Source organism: Mytilus californianus, unplaced genomic scaffold (genome assembly GCF_021869535.1).
Source record: "Mytilus californianus isolate M0D057914Y unplaced genomic scaffold, xbMytCali1.0.p SCAF_11, whole genome shotgun sequence".
NCBI lineage: Eukaryota > Metazoa > Mollusca > Bivalvia > Mytilida > Mytilidae > Mytilus > Mytilus californianus.
Genome location: NW_026262593.1, coordinates 51,187,878 through 51,209,339, shown reverse-complemented (window position 1 = coordinate 51,209,339; position 21,462 = coordinate 51,187,878). Strand labels below are relative to the sequence as shown.

At 31.1% G+C, this 21,462-nt stretch overlaps 1 protein-coding gene across 2 annotated transcripts; it reads right to left on the bottom strand.

Annotated features, from left to right (window-relative positions):
- Positions 1–1,113: 1,113 nt before the first annotated feature.
- LOC127720272 (uncharacterized) lies at positions 1,114–21,152 on the bottom strand. 2 transcript variants are annotated; one of them, XM_052226772.1, is made up of 14 exons: positions 21,101–21,152; positions 17,688–19,257; positions 14,333–14,677; positions 13,773–13,831; positions 12,092–12,322; positions 9,996–10,217; positions 8,349–8,385; positions 7,460–7,611; positions 6,819–6,885; positions 5,920–6,516; positions 4,846–5,199; positions 2,991–3,139; positions 2,255–2,432; positions 1,114–1,546 (listed from the first exon to the last, which is right to left on the bottom strand). In XM_052226772.1, exons 2-14 carry the CDS (start codon positions 18,169–18,171, stop codon positions 1,257–1,259), a joined length of 3,165 nt encoding a protein of 1,054 aa, XP_052082732.1. In that variant the 5' UTR covers positions 18,172–19,257; positions 21,101–21,152; the 3' UTR covers positions 1,114–1,256. The 2 variants fall into 2 exon arrangements, with proteins under 2 accessions (XP_052082732.1, XP_052082733.1); XM_052226773.1 differs by lacking the exons at positions 2,255–2,432; positions 21,101–21,152 and having other exon boundaries at positions 1,365–1,546; positions 17,688–18,860.
- Positions 21,153–21,462: the final 310 nt, after the last annotated feature.

Genomic DNA, 21,462 nt, shown 5'->3' with positions numbered 1-21,462 from the left:
GATTAAGGATGTTCGGTAGTTAGATTATATTTTATATTTCTGTGGCGGTTTTCGTCTGTCAGTGAAAAGTGATATGAAATCGCTAGCTTACGCCCGCCAGATGAACATATTTGTATAGTGTCTGTCTCCAGCCAGAAAAATCTTATGTGTCTTGTATTTTCGGGAGTTTGGATTTTGGTTGTATCATAGATATAATGGCTATTATATCTATGGTTGTATTGACATATCTTATTAGTCAGTTCAATTGAAACTTCATGACTTGGGTGGGTGCTTTAGAATATGATCTTGTAGAACACCTATCTATTGTCGAAGACCGTTTATTGACCTCCAAAGTTCGTTTTCTTTATATGTCGTTGGGTTGCCGTCTCCTACAGGTATACCCCACATCTGCTTAAATAAATTGCTGACAGTTTATCAAAGTATATTGTTGCGTGAAACTTGAATAGAAGAAAGTGTTTCAAAATATGTTCTACTGTTAAACCAAGTATTCATGTCAGATGATGTAAATCATGAAATGCACGAGAAAGTCAATCCTTTCTGGTTACGTTTATAGAAAGTAAATTGATGTATCCAAGTAGAATAGTCAGATGTGCATATTGTTTAAAGTTTAATCTTGAAAAATTCTTGCAAATCGCAAAACATTGTCTTATGACAAAAATATTGAAAAAACTAAAACAGTTTAATAGACATCTTCAAATTCTTAAATGATTTTATCTTTGATTTATAAATCTAATAATACTGCAATGTTTTTGTGCGTAAAACATTCTGATTATTTTCTCGGACGATTAAATTAATTCTCGATCACGCTGTAACAAGTTGCTTTCAAGCTGTAATAAGTAGCAGTTAAAATGGTCCTGAACTAAGACTAAGGAATTTTAAATATAGAATACCCTTACAATGTCGCAAAACATATGTTTTATTTGTACAAGACTTAGAAACAGCTAGAAAGCGAGGCTTTTCCGTGAACCTGTTTTGAGCTGAGTAAAAAAAGTTTCCATTTTGAAACAATGTATGGTTATTCTTTATATACTGCATCTCATACAACTGTTCCAAATCAACGTTAAAATTCTGCGAACTGTACTTTTAAGGACGTCATAGATAAAACTCTACCGAAACATTAACAATAACTTCTTAATTATATATTACTTCTATCATATAGATTTATAATGTTATCACAACATAATTGTATACACAGTGGGATACTGTTCCAAATTTGAAGTGTCTCAATTTTTTAACATTGATTGCATGAATGTTTATTATCGAAACACAAGGAGATAATCAGGATAAGCTTGCGCATCGTGAAATATGACAAATATTCTTGGTGATGAGGGATTGTCCACAACGCTATCATATAAAATGTGTGATCCTGACGCCCCATATTTTGGTGGAGGAACTCTCATGTCCCGTTGTCCTTTGGCATACTCGCCGACGAGAACTTTGCATAAATACACCCTTTTACTGTTATCATGGTCAGGCGTTGAGTATTGTGACTTTGTTGAATATGATGAATTTACTGCAAAGTATACCCCATTGCCATAGGAAGCAGCTGAAAAGAAATAGCACACGATTTTATGAATATATTTATACGTATGATTAATATATCAGAACTAATTCAATGATTCTACATAATATGGAAAGATTCTTTTCTTTTTTTTATACATTTCCTCATGACGAGCAGTAAAAGGTGCTTTATCAACAACACGCAATATATCAATTATACATATATCGTGAACTTAAATATCTCATCAAATGTTTTCCAGATTATTATAACGGTATCAATAGCAAGCCCTTTCATATCGTATCACTGGGGATATATATATATATATATATATCATATGCAGGCACTGCTGTAATCTTATATATATTCCAATTGTTGATGAATCATCCTCTATTCAAGAACCGTTTAAAATTTAAATGCAAAATTTGTTTTTTGATTTTCCCTTTTTATTTTTTATTAAATCGTTTGGGCAAATATTGCATACGATTCTTTTATTAAAGCTGCTTAACAATATTTGATAGATATTCCTTTATAAAAGGTCGTAATTATGAGTTTGAATTACCCGAGGTTCGTTTGTATTTATGCAGGCTATATTATATGCAAGTTGTGTTCCGGCCTTTCGTGCTTTAGGCTGATTTTAAATTGTTAAATACCCGTTATCTCCCCTTTTACATGTGTTTTGAATAAAATGAATTATACATTTTTCTGATAACATCATAACTTGGGTTGTCGAAACACAAGTATAAATTACTTAACCATTTTTTCCACAATAACCTCTGTTGAAACCATATGTATTTATACCATCGACTGCTTCCAGTGTGGTGCCATGCCATAATTTACGTTCATTGTTGAAGCAGGAGGGGTTAATAGAGTCCATTAATTTCTTTCTGGCTATGTATTGCTGGTGCAAAGTCCTGTTCTGAATTCTTTCAACCTTTCAAGTTATTACCATGACACCAATAAGTGTTTGTTAAAATCAATAGATATAGTCACTCAGAATGATAAAGATAAAATCAAGAATGTTTGTGCTTATGATTTATTATATAAACTATTTTCCTATATCAAAATCATGCTTTTACTTTATGTTAAATCTGGAAGGAAATGAACGAAAAAATTGCAAATGTAAAAGTATTCGAACTGTACAACAATGATATAGGCAGCTTGGCTATTTTTGTTTGGTCATATACATGTAGCTCTTCAATTGTTTCGGTTCTTAAACATCCTTGGCTTTCAAATATATGAATATGAGCGTTCCCGATGAAGATTAATCATGAAAAGCGCTTCGGACGAAGAAAATTTATATAACGTGTTGTATTCAATTCTTTTTCAATTGTTTCCTTATGAGTGTTTAACGCACAAAGAAAATATTTGCAGAAAAACTAGCCGAACATATATACTTAGTATTCAGTTTCATGAATGACGCGGGTTAAAGCACTTACGAAAAAATCAATATGTTTAGATATTAAATAGTAAATATTATAAATCTTCATACCTTGATAATGTCATAATGTTTTGCAGATGTTTGTTTGAATTCGTCTACAACATCTTTATATTCCTGATCATGTGGATGTAAGATAATTGTTGTAATCATTTCATGAGCCTCCATACCTGTCCATTTTGATGGAACATTCTCGGAACTATCTATAGAAAAAATTAAAAAAACAAACCATTTGTGTTATTCCTTAAAAATATTCTAGAAGCACACACGAGGTGAATAAGCTTAATTGCTATTAAGTCTCTTTTCTCTTGCAATATAAATACAATATTAGGTCAATGTCAGGAAAATATAAACTTTTTTGTATGAGGCTGAGAAACTGGGGAAGGGCGAGGTTCTACTGAACCCTTCCCCAGTTTTGCGCCGAGTACAAAAAAGTTTATATTTTTATGACATTGACCTTATATTGTTTTTATACTGAAACTTGAATTAATACCTGTATAGCTTTTTAAATCGTTACACAAATGTCAAACTTATTTTAATCCCTTAATGAATCCCTGATTGTGGAGAAAGTGTTCCATGATGAAATTGACATTATACAAAATATAGCTTTGTTACTATATTTAGGAAATACACACAACTAGTTGCAGTATAAAATTATTGATGTGTATGAGTTCATCAATGTACTTGTTAATATTTGAATTATTTGCATCTTTGATCAGCATAGGCTTCACAAAATAACAAATATTTTCGTAATTATACACTAGCAACTGGCTCAGTTGTGTGTGTAAAAAGTAAAATCACAAAAATTCTGAACCCTGAGGAAAAATCAAAACGGAAAGTCTATAATCAACTTGTGTGAGTGGTGAGAAAAAAAAAGCAACATTAAATCACATTCGAAATGAAAGTTAGAATATCCTTTTTTATTTTAAATGTTTGCATGTTAAATACTTTTGTTACCTTTTGAAAGAATAATGCCAAAAACCATTCAGTCATGAAAGCTACTGTCTCTGAACTTGCTCAATATTAAATGGAAAAATTATGTTACTAAATTCATTATTTCATGGATGAATTAAATGTAATTTTTGTTGTTGAGATTTAAAGAGTACGTAGTTACTTTTATATCATTATTTTCTATGATGACAACGTTCAGAGACACAATTTGAGTTGTACTTTCATTTGAAGCCTTCACTACAGTTAGAGAGGATATTTGAATAGGAAGAAACGGTAGGTAGAAATTAAAGCCGAGTTCAAAATGGACAAAAACACGAAAGAGATTTTATTTTTCAGGAACATAATTATTTTCAAGGTCGTGGATTATTTAAAACTGTCTTCTTGGGCATAAGTCGCTTTTTGTATACACTAACTATATTTAGATATAAGTACTTAAACCTTAACGAATCTGGTATACAAAAATGTAGAATCACAAGGGATGCTTAGGCGAAAAACGATAAAGATAATAAACGATAATAACCCTTTATCAACCCTTTATTCTGTATTTTGCATAACATAAGTCTAACATGACAACATAGGGACATCAACAGAAACGTATATGCACTAACTTATCTAGAGTAAAAATGCATTACATGTGTGTCAATCATCACAAATGTACATATGCTAATTTTATATAACCTAAATTCGCTTACTTTCAAAACCATTAAACAATCATGATCATCGTCAAATGCAATTAACATTATTTCTAGAAGAATTTAATTTTACTTTTTAATAATTAAAAGAGACCAATAATCCCCTCCTACTTTTAACGTGTTTACCATATTATCTGAGACATGTCACTTTAAAGAACTACGTGTAGGGTATCAGAAATGCTGTATCATTAAAACCAATTTAGGCAACCTTTTTACAACTATGTTATGTAAAACCGTAACAGCAAAGTTTTATAGGTTTTACCAACCTGAAAATAAACCACGTACTGATTGATACATTTTAACTTTCTCAGTCCTGTCACTAATGTTTTTGCTCGCTGAGAATTGCAAAGGTTTAGTGCTAGTTTTAAAAGTATGAAACTCATTCATTTCTGCATATCCCAAAAGTTCATTTGCTCTATCCTTCTGTTTAATGTATTCATCAGCATAACTATCGGGAATAGATTGCAAAAAAGCCGCATGTATCGCCTCCATTTCTGTCTGATCAGTATGAACAAAATGTATTTCTTTAATACTTGATTTCGTGCCAGCTTCTTTGCTATATTTCATAACGCTATCTGGGTATGTTTTTACTATATCTGTATTACAAGCTGTATGGAATCCTACAATTTAAAAACAAAATAAGTGCAACTTGAAAAATCTCTGAGTTTTCCCAAAGCTATCAAACTAAAATTAAAATAACTTATGATGATAAGAAACTAAGCCAATATGAATACTAGAAAATCAAATGTATAAAATCAAGTCAACATATTTTTTTGTTATTATATAATGATATGAAAAAGCATAGATCATATTAGAAATGAAATGATATTAAAAAGTTCTGTACAATACTTTTATCATCAACAATTAGGAATGTTCATGTTGATGTATCGGATCATAATATAATACATGTTTATTTTATTCAAAGTTTCATTTTGTGCACATAGTTTGTGGTAGCAATAAGAACAGGTTATTGGAATTTTTTTTAACACATTTTTATTCCATAAACTAATCGTTTTTGTTAAGCCTTTTGTAAACAAATCTATAGCTGTTGGATTAATAGATTGTGTTCTAAATTTAACATAATATGCTAACATAAATAAGGTACTTTGCTGAATTAGTTAAACTTATCATTATGGAAGGCCTTATGGTCATGTGTAGTTGTTAACATCTATGTCATTTTGATCTGATTGACAATTATATCACACGTACATCTCCTAAATTCTATTACATTTAAATACGCATAGTTTCAACTAAAAATGTCATGTATAATGCTCTTACAAATTACAATATAGGTTTTAATTGGTTATGACAAGAAGGTGCCCTTTATTCCTTTAACTTACCTAGTGTGATAAAGGGTGGGAGAGCTATTGAGTTAATATTATCCATGTTGGCTTGTGTCAAACAAATCCTTATTGTTTCCGAAATATTTTTTGTAAGTGCAGCAATTGTCGAATTTTCATTCTGGGCAGGAACCTTTACGTGAAGTATTTTCTTGTAGTGGGTCAAATTTCCAGCAGTCGTAATGTATAAACATCGTCCACATATTCCATGCCTTTCGAAGTACATTGAACATTGTGTTTTCATTTGTTCTCCGGCTCTTGCAACAATGTTCGTTAAACCATCGGTTTCATTCATTCTGCTACTGTATGGATTTACTATGCAGTCTACATTACTTAGATAACATATATCCGCCTTATACACAAATACTTTAACTTCTTCTTTTGTAATCATGACTATCGAGTCTTGTGTTGGTCTGTAAATGATTGGTGACCGTTTTGTTTTCACTGGAGGAATGTTTACCATTTTTTCATTAATGCATAATGTGGCAGGCGTCGAAAAAGTGTTCGATGAATATGCCGTGCCTTGTCTTTTATTTAACGAATTAGCACTCATATCTTCCTTTGCGTTCATAATACGCTGCAGATATTGTATATAACCTTAAAAAAACAAAGTCATAATCTAAAGTAAAAAAAGTGCTACAAATAACAACGTATTCGATTCATATCTTCTTGGCATGTTCTTTTAATCACATTTAGACAGGAGTAGAGTTCGTCCTACCAAGGAGTTACAAAAAATTACATTAGAAACATAGCAAGTGTAGGAAAATAGGCAATGTATGTCTGTAACACAGCTTGCTGTAGACCAAGCATAGCAAGTATCTTCTTATTCGATTTATTGAATCACCTGAAATCTACCAATTGTTTGGGTTTTTTTTAAATCTATATGATATATATTATACCTTTCGGATATTTGCTGTCATGTTTGTGACTTGCTTCTAGCTGGGCTAGTCTGTCAGTTCGGATACCCTGAAACAAAGCATATTCCCTCCGTTAATACCACTAGTAGAATTATTTTACCACTTTTTTGCAATTGTGTTTTCAAATGATAATTCATCAATCGGACAAACAATGTTAAACCACGAAACGAAACAAATGAGAGAAAAAAACACCGAATAGTATCTTTCTTATCTATAAGGATATATTCTGAGTATGTAAAAAGTCAATATTTTTAGGCACTTTAGTTGAACATTAAAAAGTAGCAAAGTGATATCAACAAAAATGATGTTAAAAAAAATCGTGTTTCTTAGTTATTTCTTTATACTATTGAATGACTTGCATCTTTTCATTGGGGTACATGTATCAAACTCATTGAATTAAATGCAACTATTTCGATGAATTTTCAATTATTCTGTATAAAAATATTCCTTATTTTTGTTTTCAATTGTAAATGAAACTGGAAATCACTTTCATTTTTCAATAATTTTAATGGTTAATGTGATGCATGAACAAGAATGAAGGAATAAATCTTTGGAATTTTTTTTAAAGAAATTACTCTATACTATAATAAATAAGCATCCGGCAGTATACATCCTATCAATACCTCGTTCGTTTTTCCATTCGTATTCAATGCGTCTTCAATCTGTTTAAAGGTGTCTTGTATCAGCTCATCATTTGGTCCAATTACTTGCACAGTGCATGTTGTAAAATCAGGACAAGCCATAACAGAATCAACAAACATTTTACACGCTGAATCTAAAAGTATACTATACATGATTATCTCTCTGAGAAAATAACAAAACATCAATTTGTTCTCTACGTTATTAGTTACAGAGTGTTTGTAGTTCCTAGTACGATATTCGAGGTCATTAAGAAAAAACCATCGAAACACTTCCGTCAAAACTTTGTTTTAAATGAACATCATTCGTGCGATTAGGGGAATTGTCACTTGTTCCCATGCTGAGCGAGCTGTTGAAAAAATATGATGCTATATTGTACCAATTATTCGTCAATTAAAAATCTTACATTCTATAATTAGTACTGCTGCCATTTGGGAAATGTGATTAAATAGCAACGACTCAAACATTAATTCAAGTTTATACATCATAATAACGATCACGAAGATGCTTGAAGAACTTTAATATTGACGGGATACAGTCGATTCTCTCTATCTGGACAATTGCTATATAAATGCTCACACAATTGCCTTAGCGATACTGAATGTAGCACAGTGGATACACCTGATAATCGACAAAAAAGACGAAAGAGACCTTGATAATGTATTTTTTTAGTCTTTTAGCTGGTCATATCAAAATGACAGTTTCATTTCGAAATGATTTGTTAAGTATAGACAGTAGTGTCTTATTTACTTACTAATAAAATATCGTCGAAACTTTTCTTGAATTCTTTATTTCTTTAAATTTTTTATTGAATTTTGAGCAAAACAGCGTAAACAATCTGCAGGTGATTAGCTATATATCATAATATCTCACCTGTTTTCTTTCTGTTTTTTTCTACTGCTTCAAATACCTATCACACAAAATAGGAAATGAAAATGATAAAAATACTGACATATACAAAATTATCAGGTACAAATATGTTCGTCTCATTGCATATGATACGTAGCAAGAATAAACATTCTACATGTATTAAAATGTTGACATTACGCAAAAAAGAGACTGCTTGTTGCAAGTATGCTCATCACTTGCTTTCAGAAAATAGTCTCTGACGAAATTTGTGGTATATGCTCACAAGGAAAAACTGTTCTCAAAACAGTAATTTTCCCCTGATATAATCCTTCGAGATCATATGAAATGACGTTAGATGTAAAATAAAGCATTGCATATTTCAAAAAGATATTTTGTATTAAAAGAGAGGCGAACGATACCAGAGGGACATTCAAATTCATAATTACGAAAATAAACTGACAGCAGCATAGCTAAAATGGAAAAAGACCAATAGACAAACAATTGCATAGAAAACTAGAAACTGAGCAACACGAACCCCATTCAAACCTGGGGTGATATCAGGTGCTCCGGTAGGGTAAGCAAATCCTGCCCCGCACATGGCAACCGTCGTGTTGCTCCTGTTAGTACATGTTTTTATGAAAATATGATCACTTGTTGTATCAGGCATATTTTTTCTATTCCACAATATGTCTAGGCCATATGATACTCCTTTATGTATATCTGAGTTATTTCCAGTTGGTGGAATGAAAACCACCTTCCAGAAGTATTTAACCTGCTCGAATGGTCTGATTGATCTATCTTATGAAGCAAAGTTTGAATCTGCATAATGCCATCTCCCTTGACAAACTAAATACATTGAATTTGTAAACAAAGGACACGAACTTGACAATTCTGTCCAAGTACGATTTGTCTCCGATAAACTGGAAATCAATGTTTAGTGGCGTGTATACTTTGCCAAATTGAAACATTTTATGTATAAGGTACTTCAAGGGATCAACAAAATTTGAAATGCTAGCTAATCCCAGTCGTTGTAACAATTAAAGCAAGTCAACATTATTAAAATATAGACATCATTATCATGCATTTGTAACTTATTGATAGATACAAAGGAAATACTTGGTTACAAATCAAATTTAAACAAATGCAAATTAACAGTTATTATCTCGAATAATTATGACAAGGTTTTAGACAAATATTGAGGAAACTACGAACACATAAAGTAGCCAGATCAGATTTGAAATACTATTCATCCTATATTGATAGTCCGTTCACTAAATAGTTCATTTTGACAACTACTTTGAACGCATAAATACCGTGACACTTGAAATAAAGGACATCAGAGATGCAGTTATGTCTGCCATGTATGAACGTAGAATTGACACGTCATACCATCCATATTTTAATATTATTAATCTCGTACACAATATTTCGTCTCAAAGAAGATTGTATGCACTTTCCAGATCTAAATCAAAATTTGTATTATAAATCTCGAACATAAGTACATGTATAATTTGGAGAGTGTTTCACCAAAGCAAAACTTATGACTCTACTTCATATCGCAACTTTGACACTGCTTGTTTTAAAATAGAAAAAAAACTAATCTTAGACTAGTGAAAAATACCATTTCTAAAACAAGCCATTATCAAAATTATAGTCTAAAAAGCTACATACCTGTAATACGCTTGTATCAGCTGGAAATATGACAAAGTTTATTTCAGTAAGAGCTCCTACGTTGTAATCAGATGCAAATTTGTCCACTACCAGAAACATCGAAGAGGCGACAATGTTTGGTGGATAACTGAGGTTTCCTGTTCCAAGAGCAGGAAATGCAATGCTTTTCATGTTTAAGTCTACTGCTGTGTTCAGGCAATTCTTGATGAAATATTCAAACTGCTGAAGTTTAAAATTAAACGATCAACTATGAGAGTTGTTTATTATTCATAAATGTGTTTTATGTCGAGAAACACTAGGAGCTGGTATAATATAGCAAATGCTGAATAGACGGAAAACGATTATCTTTAACTCATGTGTTTGTCATTTGTTCTCTGATGGAGAGTTGTGTCATTGGAATATCACATCTTCTTATTTGTTTTTCTATGTAAGCATTCGATAGATAAATGAAATCGTCCCAGACAAAGGAATCGCTATTCACATCTCATAAATCGACTAAGAATGGCTAAATAAAGGTTTAAAACAAATATTGAGGACACTAGGGCCTATAAAGAAGCAAGATCAGATTTGTAATAAATGTAAGAGTCTCCTGATACATGTGATATGTATTCACCACCTTCCGAGTCAAAAGTCCCCAATCGGCATAAGGAAACCTTCTGTTTAGTGACTAGTGACTCTAGATTTACGACCACTCACACATGATACGTGTGAGTCGAGATACCGACATATTTATCAGTCAACCAATCCGTGATTGTGACCGTAAAACGTATGTAGTACATGTCGATTTTTGTCGTTCTTCGTCAGAACTCTGCTAGAGCATTTTTGTTTAAGGATTACGCCCTTGTTAGGAATGTCGTCATAGTTGTTTTCATGTACAAGCTCAACGGACTTACTGAAATATGTAAATATAAACGTTTGAGCAGAGGTGATGGGAAGATGACAATTGAACAGTTTAAACCGCCACGTTTGTCATAGATTTTAGTTCGAAATCGTCCATCTTAGTCTACTTCGAGGAACAATCCAACCTTTATGAAGCAGAACTTTTACATGTTCTGCTTTTGATAGTTTCTCTACGATCAAGTTAAAGTATTATATGAGATGTGAGCTATCATGTAGGTGTGGTTTAGTTAGTTACAGGAATTCTCATAAAGTAAAATAAGAAAAATACCTGACAATTGAAAGCAAAAAGAACCTTATTGTTTTGAATTATCAAATGGCAAAATTAAAAGCTGAAATTCAACATTAACAAATGGAAACAATTGTCATCATTCTGACTTGGCACAGGCATTCCCTGATGTAAAAAGAAAATAGGGAACATTTCACTTGTATAAAAGTCGCATTAAAATTTCATTTTATTGACAACAATGTGTGAACAAAAACAAAATAAAAATGTCAAACTTTGGGGAATAGCTGTCAACATGTTATTATAATCACTGTCTGGAAGTAAAATTGAAGAACTTTTTAAGATACATTTGTAGTTTGTCTCTGAGAAGGATCTGAATCAATTCTGTTTAATATGAGTAGAAACAAATCGTCCAGTAGTGGTACATAATTTACTCGCTTGAGTACCATTTTTTGATTGAAATATAAATCCACCAAACTTAACAAATAAGATGTCTATAAAAAAATCCAGCATTTTGATAATATCATTTTTGAAGTTGTTTTTCAGAAAGTATTGTTATTCAATGCCCAAGAAATAAATATCTACGTTTCCAATTTTTGTAGATCAGAACTGTTTAATGAGACAATATTGTCGATATTTCAATTCATTATGGAGATTAGTAGTGTTAAGTAAAAGAAAGGTTATGATTTTAAAACAAAAATGTAAAGATCTTGATTGATGTTTTTTTGAATAGAACTGTAAAGTGTTCGCGTTCTTGAGAAAGATAAATCCCAAAAGTTGTATCTTTGAAGAAATAATTTAATGTAAAGCTACACATATATTCTATGTAAACTACTATTAATGGTGATCCCATGCAAACCCTTATTGGCGAATGCTATGTTCACTCACTACAAATAACAAAAAGGTGACTTAACTATTAAACTAAAATATACAGATTACAAAAAACTAATGTTTAAAGACATGTGTGTAGTACCTGAATACTGCTCTCTGATTTATATCTTGGAAGAACCCCATGAAAGATGTTTTTGGCTGATAAATTGTATCCTTTTGTTACAACTACCGCAGGGAACTGTATCTGTCTACCTTTTATGGTCCTGTCGCAATCATGCTGTAGTTCAACGCCAGCAGTTTTGAGTAATGCCTTAGAAACCATTCCTCGTGATAAATCAAATTCACGATTAGTAGCATTCACAAGCACGTCACACTGTTTGTAGAATATAATGAAGACATATTTTTAATCTTTAAATAATGAACTAAAATGACTCATTACTTACATGCAAAGTAGTTCGACAACAGGGGATCAAAATTATTTGTTTTCATTAACTTTTTTTATAAAAATGTTTGTATCCATTTTCATTTCTTGATAATTATCGTGGAAGTACAAACAGTTTTAAAAACAGAAATTAATTCAGCCGGTTTTTTTATTTCCTTTATGTTTTTAACTTCTATCTTGTTTTAATCTTTATTACCGTTACAAGATTATAGTGCACTAATGGTTTGTGTGATATTGTTTAGCAATTGTTTGTTTGTCAGATTTGTTTGGCAGTTTACACAACCAATTTTGAATATTGTAAAATAATTCATTCAACCCCTACAATTCTCTTTTCGGTACTTTAGTATATTTAATTGGAAAAATAATAAAATGAAAACAATATGTTTTTAGAATGTTGTTATCATAAAAATTTAACAAACTTATACTGCAAGACAGAATCTTTATACATGTATAGACCGTGTATATACATTGTAATTCCGACGTAATGCGACCCCTAATGAGAGGAAGCTGATAAAAGGTACATGTATGGCTTTCTTAAAAGAATGCATAAAAAATTTTGTACATCGCATTTGATACTTCGATGATAACTGAAAGTAAAATCACGAATATGCTAGAAGTTTATCAGAATCAAAAACACTCATGATCATGTTTTGTTCGTGTACTATTCGAAAGAGAGGCGAACAACAGTACAACATTGCGCTGCAATGTAAATAACTGACAAACAAATCCGCGTGTCACTTCAACATGCAGTGATATTTCATGGGAATTTGAAATGAAAATACAACACTTCAAGCAATATTATTTTAATAAAACCATGTGTTCATCATGTTTACAGTTCAAAAAGAAAAACTTCGATGAATGCCATCCAGCCATAACTCGTTGTTATTGTAAGCAAAATAACCTATGTTAAACGAAAAAAACCTATTTATATTAACAGAGAGCTCGAGCTCATCATTCACGAAAGTACATGTAATAAGTTTCTATTTCAAAATCATATGACGTAGAACAGACGACACCAAGACAAAAAATACGAAAGAGAACAACTAAAGATTGCGCAACATAATACCCACAACAACAAGGAACTATCTTATGTATTGCAGATGGCTAACTAACACATGTTTTGGTGGTACAAATCGTGTTTTCTCTTTATCAAATGTGAAGTCAAAGTCGGGTTTAAGTCATTATAACAAAGTGAATTTGTAGATGTCGCCACTTTAAACAACTTGACCCAAACTAAACAAATCTTGATGCATCTAAATGCTCCTTAAATCTAGTTTTCCGTGAATAAGGTCTATTTTAGGTCCCTTATCTTGATGAGCATATCACAGTGATAGATTATTTCAACCTTCGTTCATTTGTTTATAAAACAAAACAAACTTACCTTCATTAAAGCCAATTCGCCTTTCACTACATTAATCTGCAATTTTTGCTTCGAAGATTCTGAAATAAGATGAAATAGATGAGGAAGTGTTTGGAGTTTCGTTAGCCACAAGACCAGGTTCAACGCATTTATTTAGTCGTAATATGCCTGTATTATGTCAGAGATATGAAAGATAGTTTCTGGTAGTTTCAGTGTTTGATATAATAGAGAGTTAGAGTTTGCCAGTGTTAATCGACTTGCCCCTTTTCAATTTACTGTTCTATAATTTTGTAAGTACACTTTGTTCCAGTAAAAGATAATATTGCTGTGCATAGCATGTTACATTTTAACCAACTCGGTATATTTTCACTGACATTGTTAATGGAGAATGTGTCAAGTAGACAAGAACCCGAACAAAGAGCAGATACAAGACTCTTCCTTTAAATAATATTTCATTTAGAATAGTTTTTTTTGTGAATAAAAGACAGTGAAATAAAAATAAATAAACAAATTTTCAAAAACACATTAGAATGTTAGAATACATGTATTATTTGCTATATATCTTAATAATAACAGTATACCTTTTTTCAGCTGACACCATTCGGTGATTATGTCGGAACTTGGTTCAAATATGTCGTCTGATGGTGCAAAGAACTGAAAATATGTTGGTCTGCTACAATCTAAAGATAACAAAATAGCTCCTAGAAATTGAACGACAGGCCATCTAACTTTTTCAACTTCAGACAAATCGAACGACATAACAGTCAGTCCTTGAAGGTTTGTTGATTTGAAATAGTCTTTCATTTCTATTATCAGTTTATGCAGGTTATCATTTTCTTTTGCTATCTTCCAGATAGGTAGGTATATAGTAGCATGGTCATGTTGAAATGCATTTACCATACATTTGATAGTGGATGTATCACCACCTTGACAAGTAAAAGAGTAGATAAAGATACATTAGGCAAACTGTAAATATAATATAAATTATATTAATAGTAAATATATAAAATATTTATGGTATTTTGTTAATTTGAAATAATCAAAGTTAGTTTAGAGAACAAGAGTCTTCCAGCAACCCAAATCGCTAACCTATGAATCATAGCAGAAACTTGAGAAACAATGTCATTTGCTAGAAACCCTTAATTTTGCCACATTAAATGGTTGAAATAAAATATTCAAACCAAAACAAATAATTATAAAACATGTAGAATGCATTTCAGATGCAATTACTCTTCAAAAGGTAAACTCAAAAGCTAAAATAAATTAAAAAAAAAACCAACAACTGTTATATTCCTGACTTAGTACAGAAATTACCTTATTTATAAAATGATGGATTAAACCTTTCAAATATAAAGGGTTGTCCAAATTAATAACAATTTCCAGGTATGATAGATCATGGTTTGCTTATGATAGTTCAATTCATAAGTATCAGATTAATAATATTAATATTAATATGTTGATTTGTTCTAAAAAATTGAAAACAACACGTTTAATAATTTCAAATCGTCCGAAGCGCTTTTCTGGATTTACCTTCATCAGGAACGCTCAAAGCCAAATATTTGAAATCCGAGGATGTATAAGTAACGAAACCGTTGAACAGCTATTTGACAAAAATACTTAACATTGATAGCCAAATTCATCTAAAGTCAACTTTGCCTGAGGGAGTTAAAACCTTAGTTTCTTAATAATTTCCAAATTTATAAACGGACAATCTTAGAAAAATTTGTTAAATCATGTCAGTACCGAAGTACTGACTACTGAGCTGATGATACCCTCGGGGACTGATCAGTATCATTTTGCTTTTAGCTAGTATTGCTTTCGTGATAACTGCAAACAATAGAACCGCAACATATTTACATCTAATCGGTTATAATATATTGTCCAATGTATATGACAGAGCCAACATGGATCTTCCAGTTTGTCTGTTGTTTTCAAGGTAGATATTTTTGATTTGATTATTCTTATTCAGAATCTAAATTTATAGATACTATATATCAAGCTCATTAATACTGCAAATTATTTGGTCGTTTACCAACTATAATATTCGGAATTATAAATACAAATAAAGCAGGTAGAGCCATTAATATTCGGAATTATAACTGCAAATAAAGCAGGTAGAGCCATAATTAAAAAAAAAAACAAATGGTGTAATTTCTCAATCTTTTCAAAATTCAGTATTCTATAAAGATAAAGGAATACGGCGATATAATCTGATCTAGAAAATTTCCTTTAAAAAAGTCAAATGCGATGTCATATTGAAATTGACCTCTTTGACCAAACAATACAAAAGAACACAAAGAAGTAAAAAAGTTATGAATCACAGCTGTACAAGAAACAATAATATGCCTAATTAACATCGGTGTATAGGATATATTGTAGAAAAATATACAATGTATAAGCCTTGGTTCACAGCCATATAGTTATGACAAGATCTCAAGTTGTTTCCGTTTTGCAGCATTGAATATCAAGAAAGTTGAAAGACTTCGCGCAAATAAGTAAGATATGATTCAAAAATATAAATAACTATACATTACTGATCAATATTTTTTAACATCTTAATAGTGTTTTGATAGATTTATGAAACTTGTGATTTTCATATCATAGCCAAAATAATGATCAATACAAATCTTTGATTATGATAAACATTTCAAGGGACACTCTAATTTCATATTATTTTAATAGACTTTAAACTCCATATCACCTATACATTAAGTTCTTAGTTTTGTTCAGACCGCTGATAGCGACGACGCCTTTTGATTGGAGACTAGAGGCTCTCCTAATAAAGCCTGTGTCGCTCATTTTGGTCTCTATGAATATTCAACTGAATATACTCCCCAACAGGTTGACGAGAGTGGAATTAATGACAAAAATTTCTGTTTTGTTTTGTATCTGATATTTCATTAACTGTAATAGGGAGTCAAGTGATGATATCACCCAATAATGGTTTTTCTGACCCTTTTTGCAAATTTAAAGTTTCTCTCTATCTATTATAGTTTTCGAGATTAAAGACAAAAAACGAAAAATAGTGGTAACATTTGTTATTTAGGGCCATAACTCCTACAGGGAAAAGTCTGACAGTTTTGATTTATATGAATAATTGATAGCATTCAATATTTTAAACAAGTTGACCGCTTTCAGATTTCTTCTCTGTATAGCAGTTATCAGAATAAAAGACAAAACTTGCATTTTATCCCATATGTTGTATTTTCTACCATGTAGATTATTTTTCTTGGCATACGGGATATTTGGACACATTTTTAAATCTATATACCCTAATCATGCTAATGATGATTGCGGCATAGTTTGATTCTATTTGGCATAATAGTTTCAGAGGAGAAAATATTTGTAAAAGATATGCCAAATTTACGAAAAATTGTAAAACATTGACTATAAAGGACAATAAATCCTTAAGGGGTCAATTGAAAATTTTGGTCATGTTAACTTATTTGTAGATTTTACGTTGCTGAGCATTAATGCTGCCTACAGTTTATCTATAACATGTATAATTATATTCAAGATAATTTCCCAAAACTGCAAAATTACATTTAAATTGCCAATTCAGGGGCAGCAACTAAACAACGAAATGTTTGATTCGTCTGAAAATATCAGAGCAGATGGAACTTCACCTGATTAATATTTTTACCATTTGTTCGATTTGCTCTTAATGCATGAGTTTTAGATACAAGCAATAAACTTCATTTTACCCCTATGTTGTATTTTTAGCCATGTCTGTCATTTTGCTTAGTTGGTGGGATCATCGAACATAATTTTTTTTAAATTATGATACCTCAATGATTATTTTGCCCTGTATTTTCAGAGGAGAAGATTTTTGTAAAAGTTAACGGACGACGACGGACGTCAAGTGATGAAAAAACCTCACTTGGCCCATGCGGCCAAGTGAGCTAAAAAAAGTTATGTTATTTTATATTTACTAACCAGCATTATGTTCAACATTCAGAAACAACGTATTCTGTCCTAGCCAATAGTTTTTTTGCAGACTGCAATTGTAAAGTCTGACAGTGAGACCATCATCTACTGTTATACTACGACATCTTATATGTTTTCTTAGGTCAACTGGTATTGTGCGTAATTCGGATGACGTTACTTTGGCTGATGAAAGAGAAACACAACACCTGCAGCTATTCGCGATGTTCGTCACCCTGAATTGCAAATCTGTTACTTTATCCTCAATAATGTACGTCTTGTCTTGACCAGGCATTTGTAGTAGATTCAAGAGTTCTTGATAAGCAGCTTCCACCGCTGAATCTTCTCCTTTAACAGTCCATTTACATAATGGCTCGTCTTGTTCATATACGTTTACTGAATATTGATTCTCAATGGAGGATTTGTGGTTACTCAGTAGCTTTTTCATGGTTTCCAGTTTTTGTTTTGGAACTAAAAGTCTCTTCGATGTATACATATATTCAATTTGAGTTGGATTGAACCAGTAATCATCCGTTCGTGATACATTCACTGTTGAAAAGTCTGTGCTCAGTTTGATTAACAGTTTTCCATTTCCCTTCTCTTCTAAATTGGCTATTTTCTGTTTAGCGTTCTCGCTACTAATAAAACGAGACGGCACAGCGATGATGTCTTCTTTGAACGCACCTTTGATCACTCCGTCTGCTACTTTAAGTTTTGATTGGTTTTCCGCATATAATGTCAGAGTATTTTGGCTGTTTTTAAACCATACACATTTATGTTTCCGTAATCTAAATATAAGAAATGCATGCACAGTTTCCCTTTGAATCAACTGATATAGACAATCACTGAATAAATACCTCTTGCAGGACACAGCAAGGCTACCAGTTGTAATTGTACTCTTTAAATCATTCTCAATTAACAGTTTTGTACTAGAATCAGGAACACATATCTTTAATCCGAAATGATGATGACTAATGGCAACATTGTCTTTCTTGAAACAATCTAAATTCAATAAGTCATAAATCCACACAATTGCTTGGTCCTCTTCTGATAGTTGGACGAAAACCCGTGTTTCTTCCCTTTCTCTAGAAATATTTAATCCGTCAAGTTTTGCATAAGTACTCGTTGTTATACTACAACGATGAAGTTTGTCTTTCAAACCTTTAATAACTTCTTCTAAAACCAGCTTATTGTCCTACAACCCACACTGAATGTTTGCAATACTTGTTGATATAAATTCACAGTTTATGCTGTGTAAATTGTCTAGATATAGCGTCTGTCTCCTCTTGTGTAATTGAAACTTCGTGTATTGATCTGATTTCTAAATTTTGTTTTTCTATCAATTCAACAAATGCTTTTTTAATAATCGTATGCACATCCAGAGTCTTTCTTACATCAATATCGAAACTAATGGCCACAGGATCAGAAGTTTCATAGTCGCTTGAAATACTGATATTTTTATTATGCAAATCCTTTTCAATAGTTTCTCCAAAATTCACCCAAACGTGTTTCCACAGACATTTTGATTGCTGGTCATTACAGAGATCAAGGACATGTACGGCAATTCTTACTGACATGTTTTCTGAAAATTATAAATATAATTAAAGAATAAACTACTGTACTTAAAATATGAAATACTACTTTATCTTTGATAAAGCAATATGATGCCATTTTTTTTGACATATTCAATGAAATAAATGACAATTTTTGTAATCAAACTTCAAACATCGACATTTGTTTTACTAGTTTTATGATGATTTCTAGCCGAAACCATAGTAATTAAATCTTAAAATCTATCAATTGTATCATGTTTACTATTCTTATGGTTTGTGCCTGAATGTAAATATGCATAGCGGATAATGAGATTATCAAATAGATGTAGAAGAAGCTAAGATACTTTTATAGCTCAAGGCAACAATGCTTTTGATTTCTAGTCATCAATGTCCTGTACAAAGTCAGGAATTTGTCAGCTGTTATCAAATAATATGTTTCTATGTATTCTGGCGTTTATTTCTTTTTGTTGAAGGTCAGTGTTTCTATTGTTACGGTGTTTTTTACTTATAGTAGATTTGTTTCCCTCGGTTTTGGTATGTAACCCGGATTTGTTTTCGATTTCATTTCATATAAATAAATAACAACATTCAATCAATTCTATATAACAATAATAATGTCTTCTGTTTCGGGTTAAACAAAAATTGACGTTGTGAACAAATTCCATTTACGAGAATCAAATGATTTCTCCTTTGTTAAGTATATATGTAATTCATTCAAAGAAATCCTTTATCTGCATTCATAAAATCAATGGATGTCATTTATAAGATTTTTTTTTTGTATTTTAAAACTACATCATGTACATAGAAGTATCACGAATATATGTTTTAACGTTAGTTCATGGATGGGTACCATTATTTGGTTTGCTCTAACAATATTTGTATAGGTTTCATGTCACATATGCTGAAACAGCACTACTTTGTCGTAAATTCAACAAAACTTACTTTTCTTTTAGCTTTTTTAAAGTGTACATGCACTATTCTTTCATATTGTTTCATATGCCTGTCAAAATCCAAATTGTTTAAATAACCGCTAAACTTTGGTTTTAATTTTTTGTAGCTTTACTTGATTCATCATTACGATCTTGTAAGCATATATTATCACTCTTGATTGAACAACTTAAATTTGATATGTCAAACATGCAAATCAAGAATTCAACCTTCCAATACGACAACAATGGCCATAATTCTAACTCAAATACAGTCATATTGATATCAATATATCAATAAAAATCAAACCTCGAATCTTTTCATTAGAGAAAGGTCCTCAGACATACCCAGGATAACAGAAATTATACCTAACATATATGGATGTTTTAAGCGATATAATACAATGTAGATAAATAAATCACGATATTTACATTGAAAGGATTTAAATTTAGAAAATCAATATTTGTAATAATGGAGTGTTAATCAGGTCAGGTCAAGGACATATTCGTTTCATCACAGAACGAAAGCATTATTTTCAATCATTTCATACAAATTATTATTCGTTAAATATGATAATTCATAAATCATTATCATTGTTGGTTTGTCGAATGTGATATAAATTGTCTGTGACTTCTATTGCTGACTAATTTGAAATAACTCGATAAAAAGAAGATGTAAGTAGTTAATGAAATTATTATCAAAAATAAATGAATAGAACTGTTCTTATTTTTCAATCAAGTTCAGTAATATAATAATTGCTAACATTTGATTTAATGCACAATTGACAAAGTTATCGATCCATTATTAGTTTTTTATTTGTAATTTAGGTGAGTGTGCTTTTGTTTGTTTATATGGTTTTGGTGGAGTAATCGTGATTCTTAATAAAAAAAAATTTAAATCTGCAAACAATAAATGTTAAAAATATTTACATTATTGACCGCTTACCTTGACTACGAACACAGAAATGATAACGAAGGTAGAAACAACTACGAGCATGCGTATCTAAATGTCTAAATGGGTATTTCTATAGTATTTCAAAGTACTGCGTTTTAAGTGTACATGCATTTAGTTTTGTCTACTTATACTGGATATTGATCACTCTCGTAGTGTTTTGTTAAATATGTTATTTTAATGTGACAATATAATAACACATCATTTTATTTTATTTAATATTAATTGTACCTTTTTTATTGTGTTTTGTGTCTTGGTCAGCTATTCTACGTCGTTTTTACATTCTCCCTTCTTATGAATACCTCCCAATATTCTTTATGATAGTAATGTTATTGTAGTAATTTTTATATTTAACT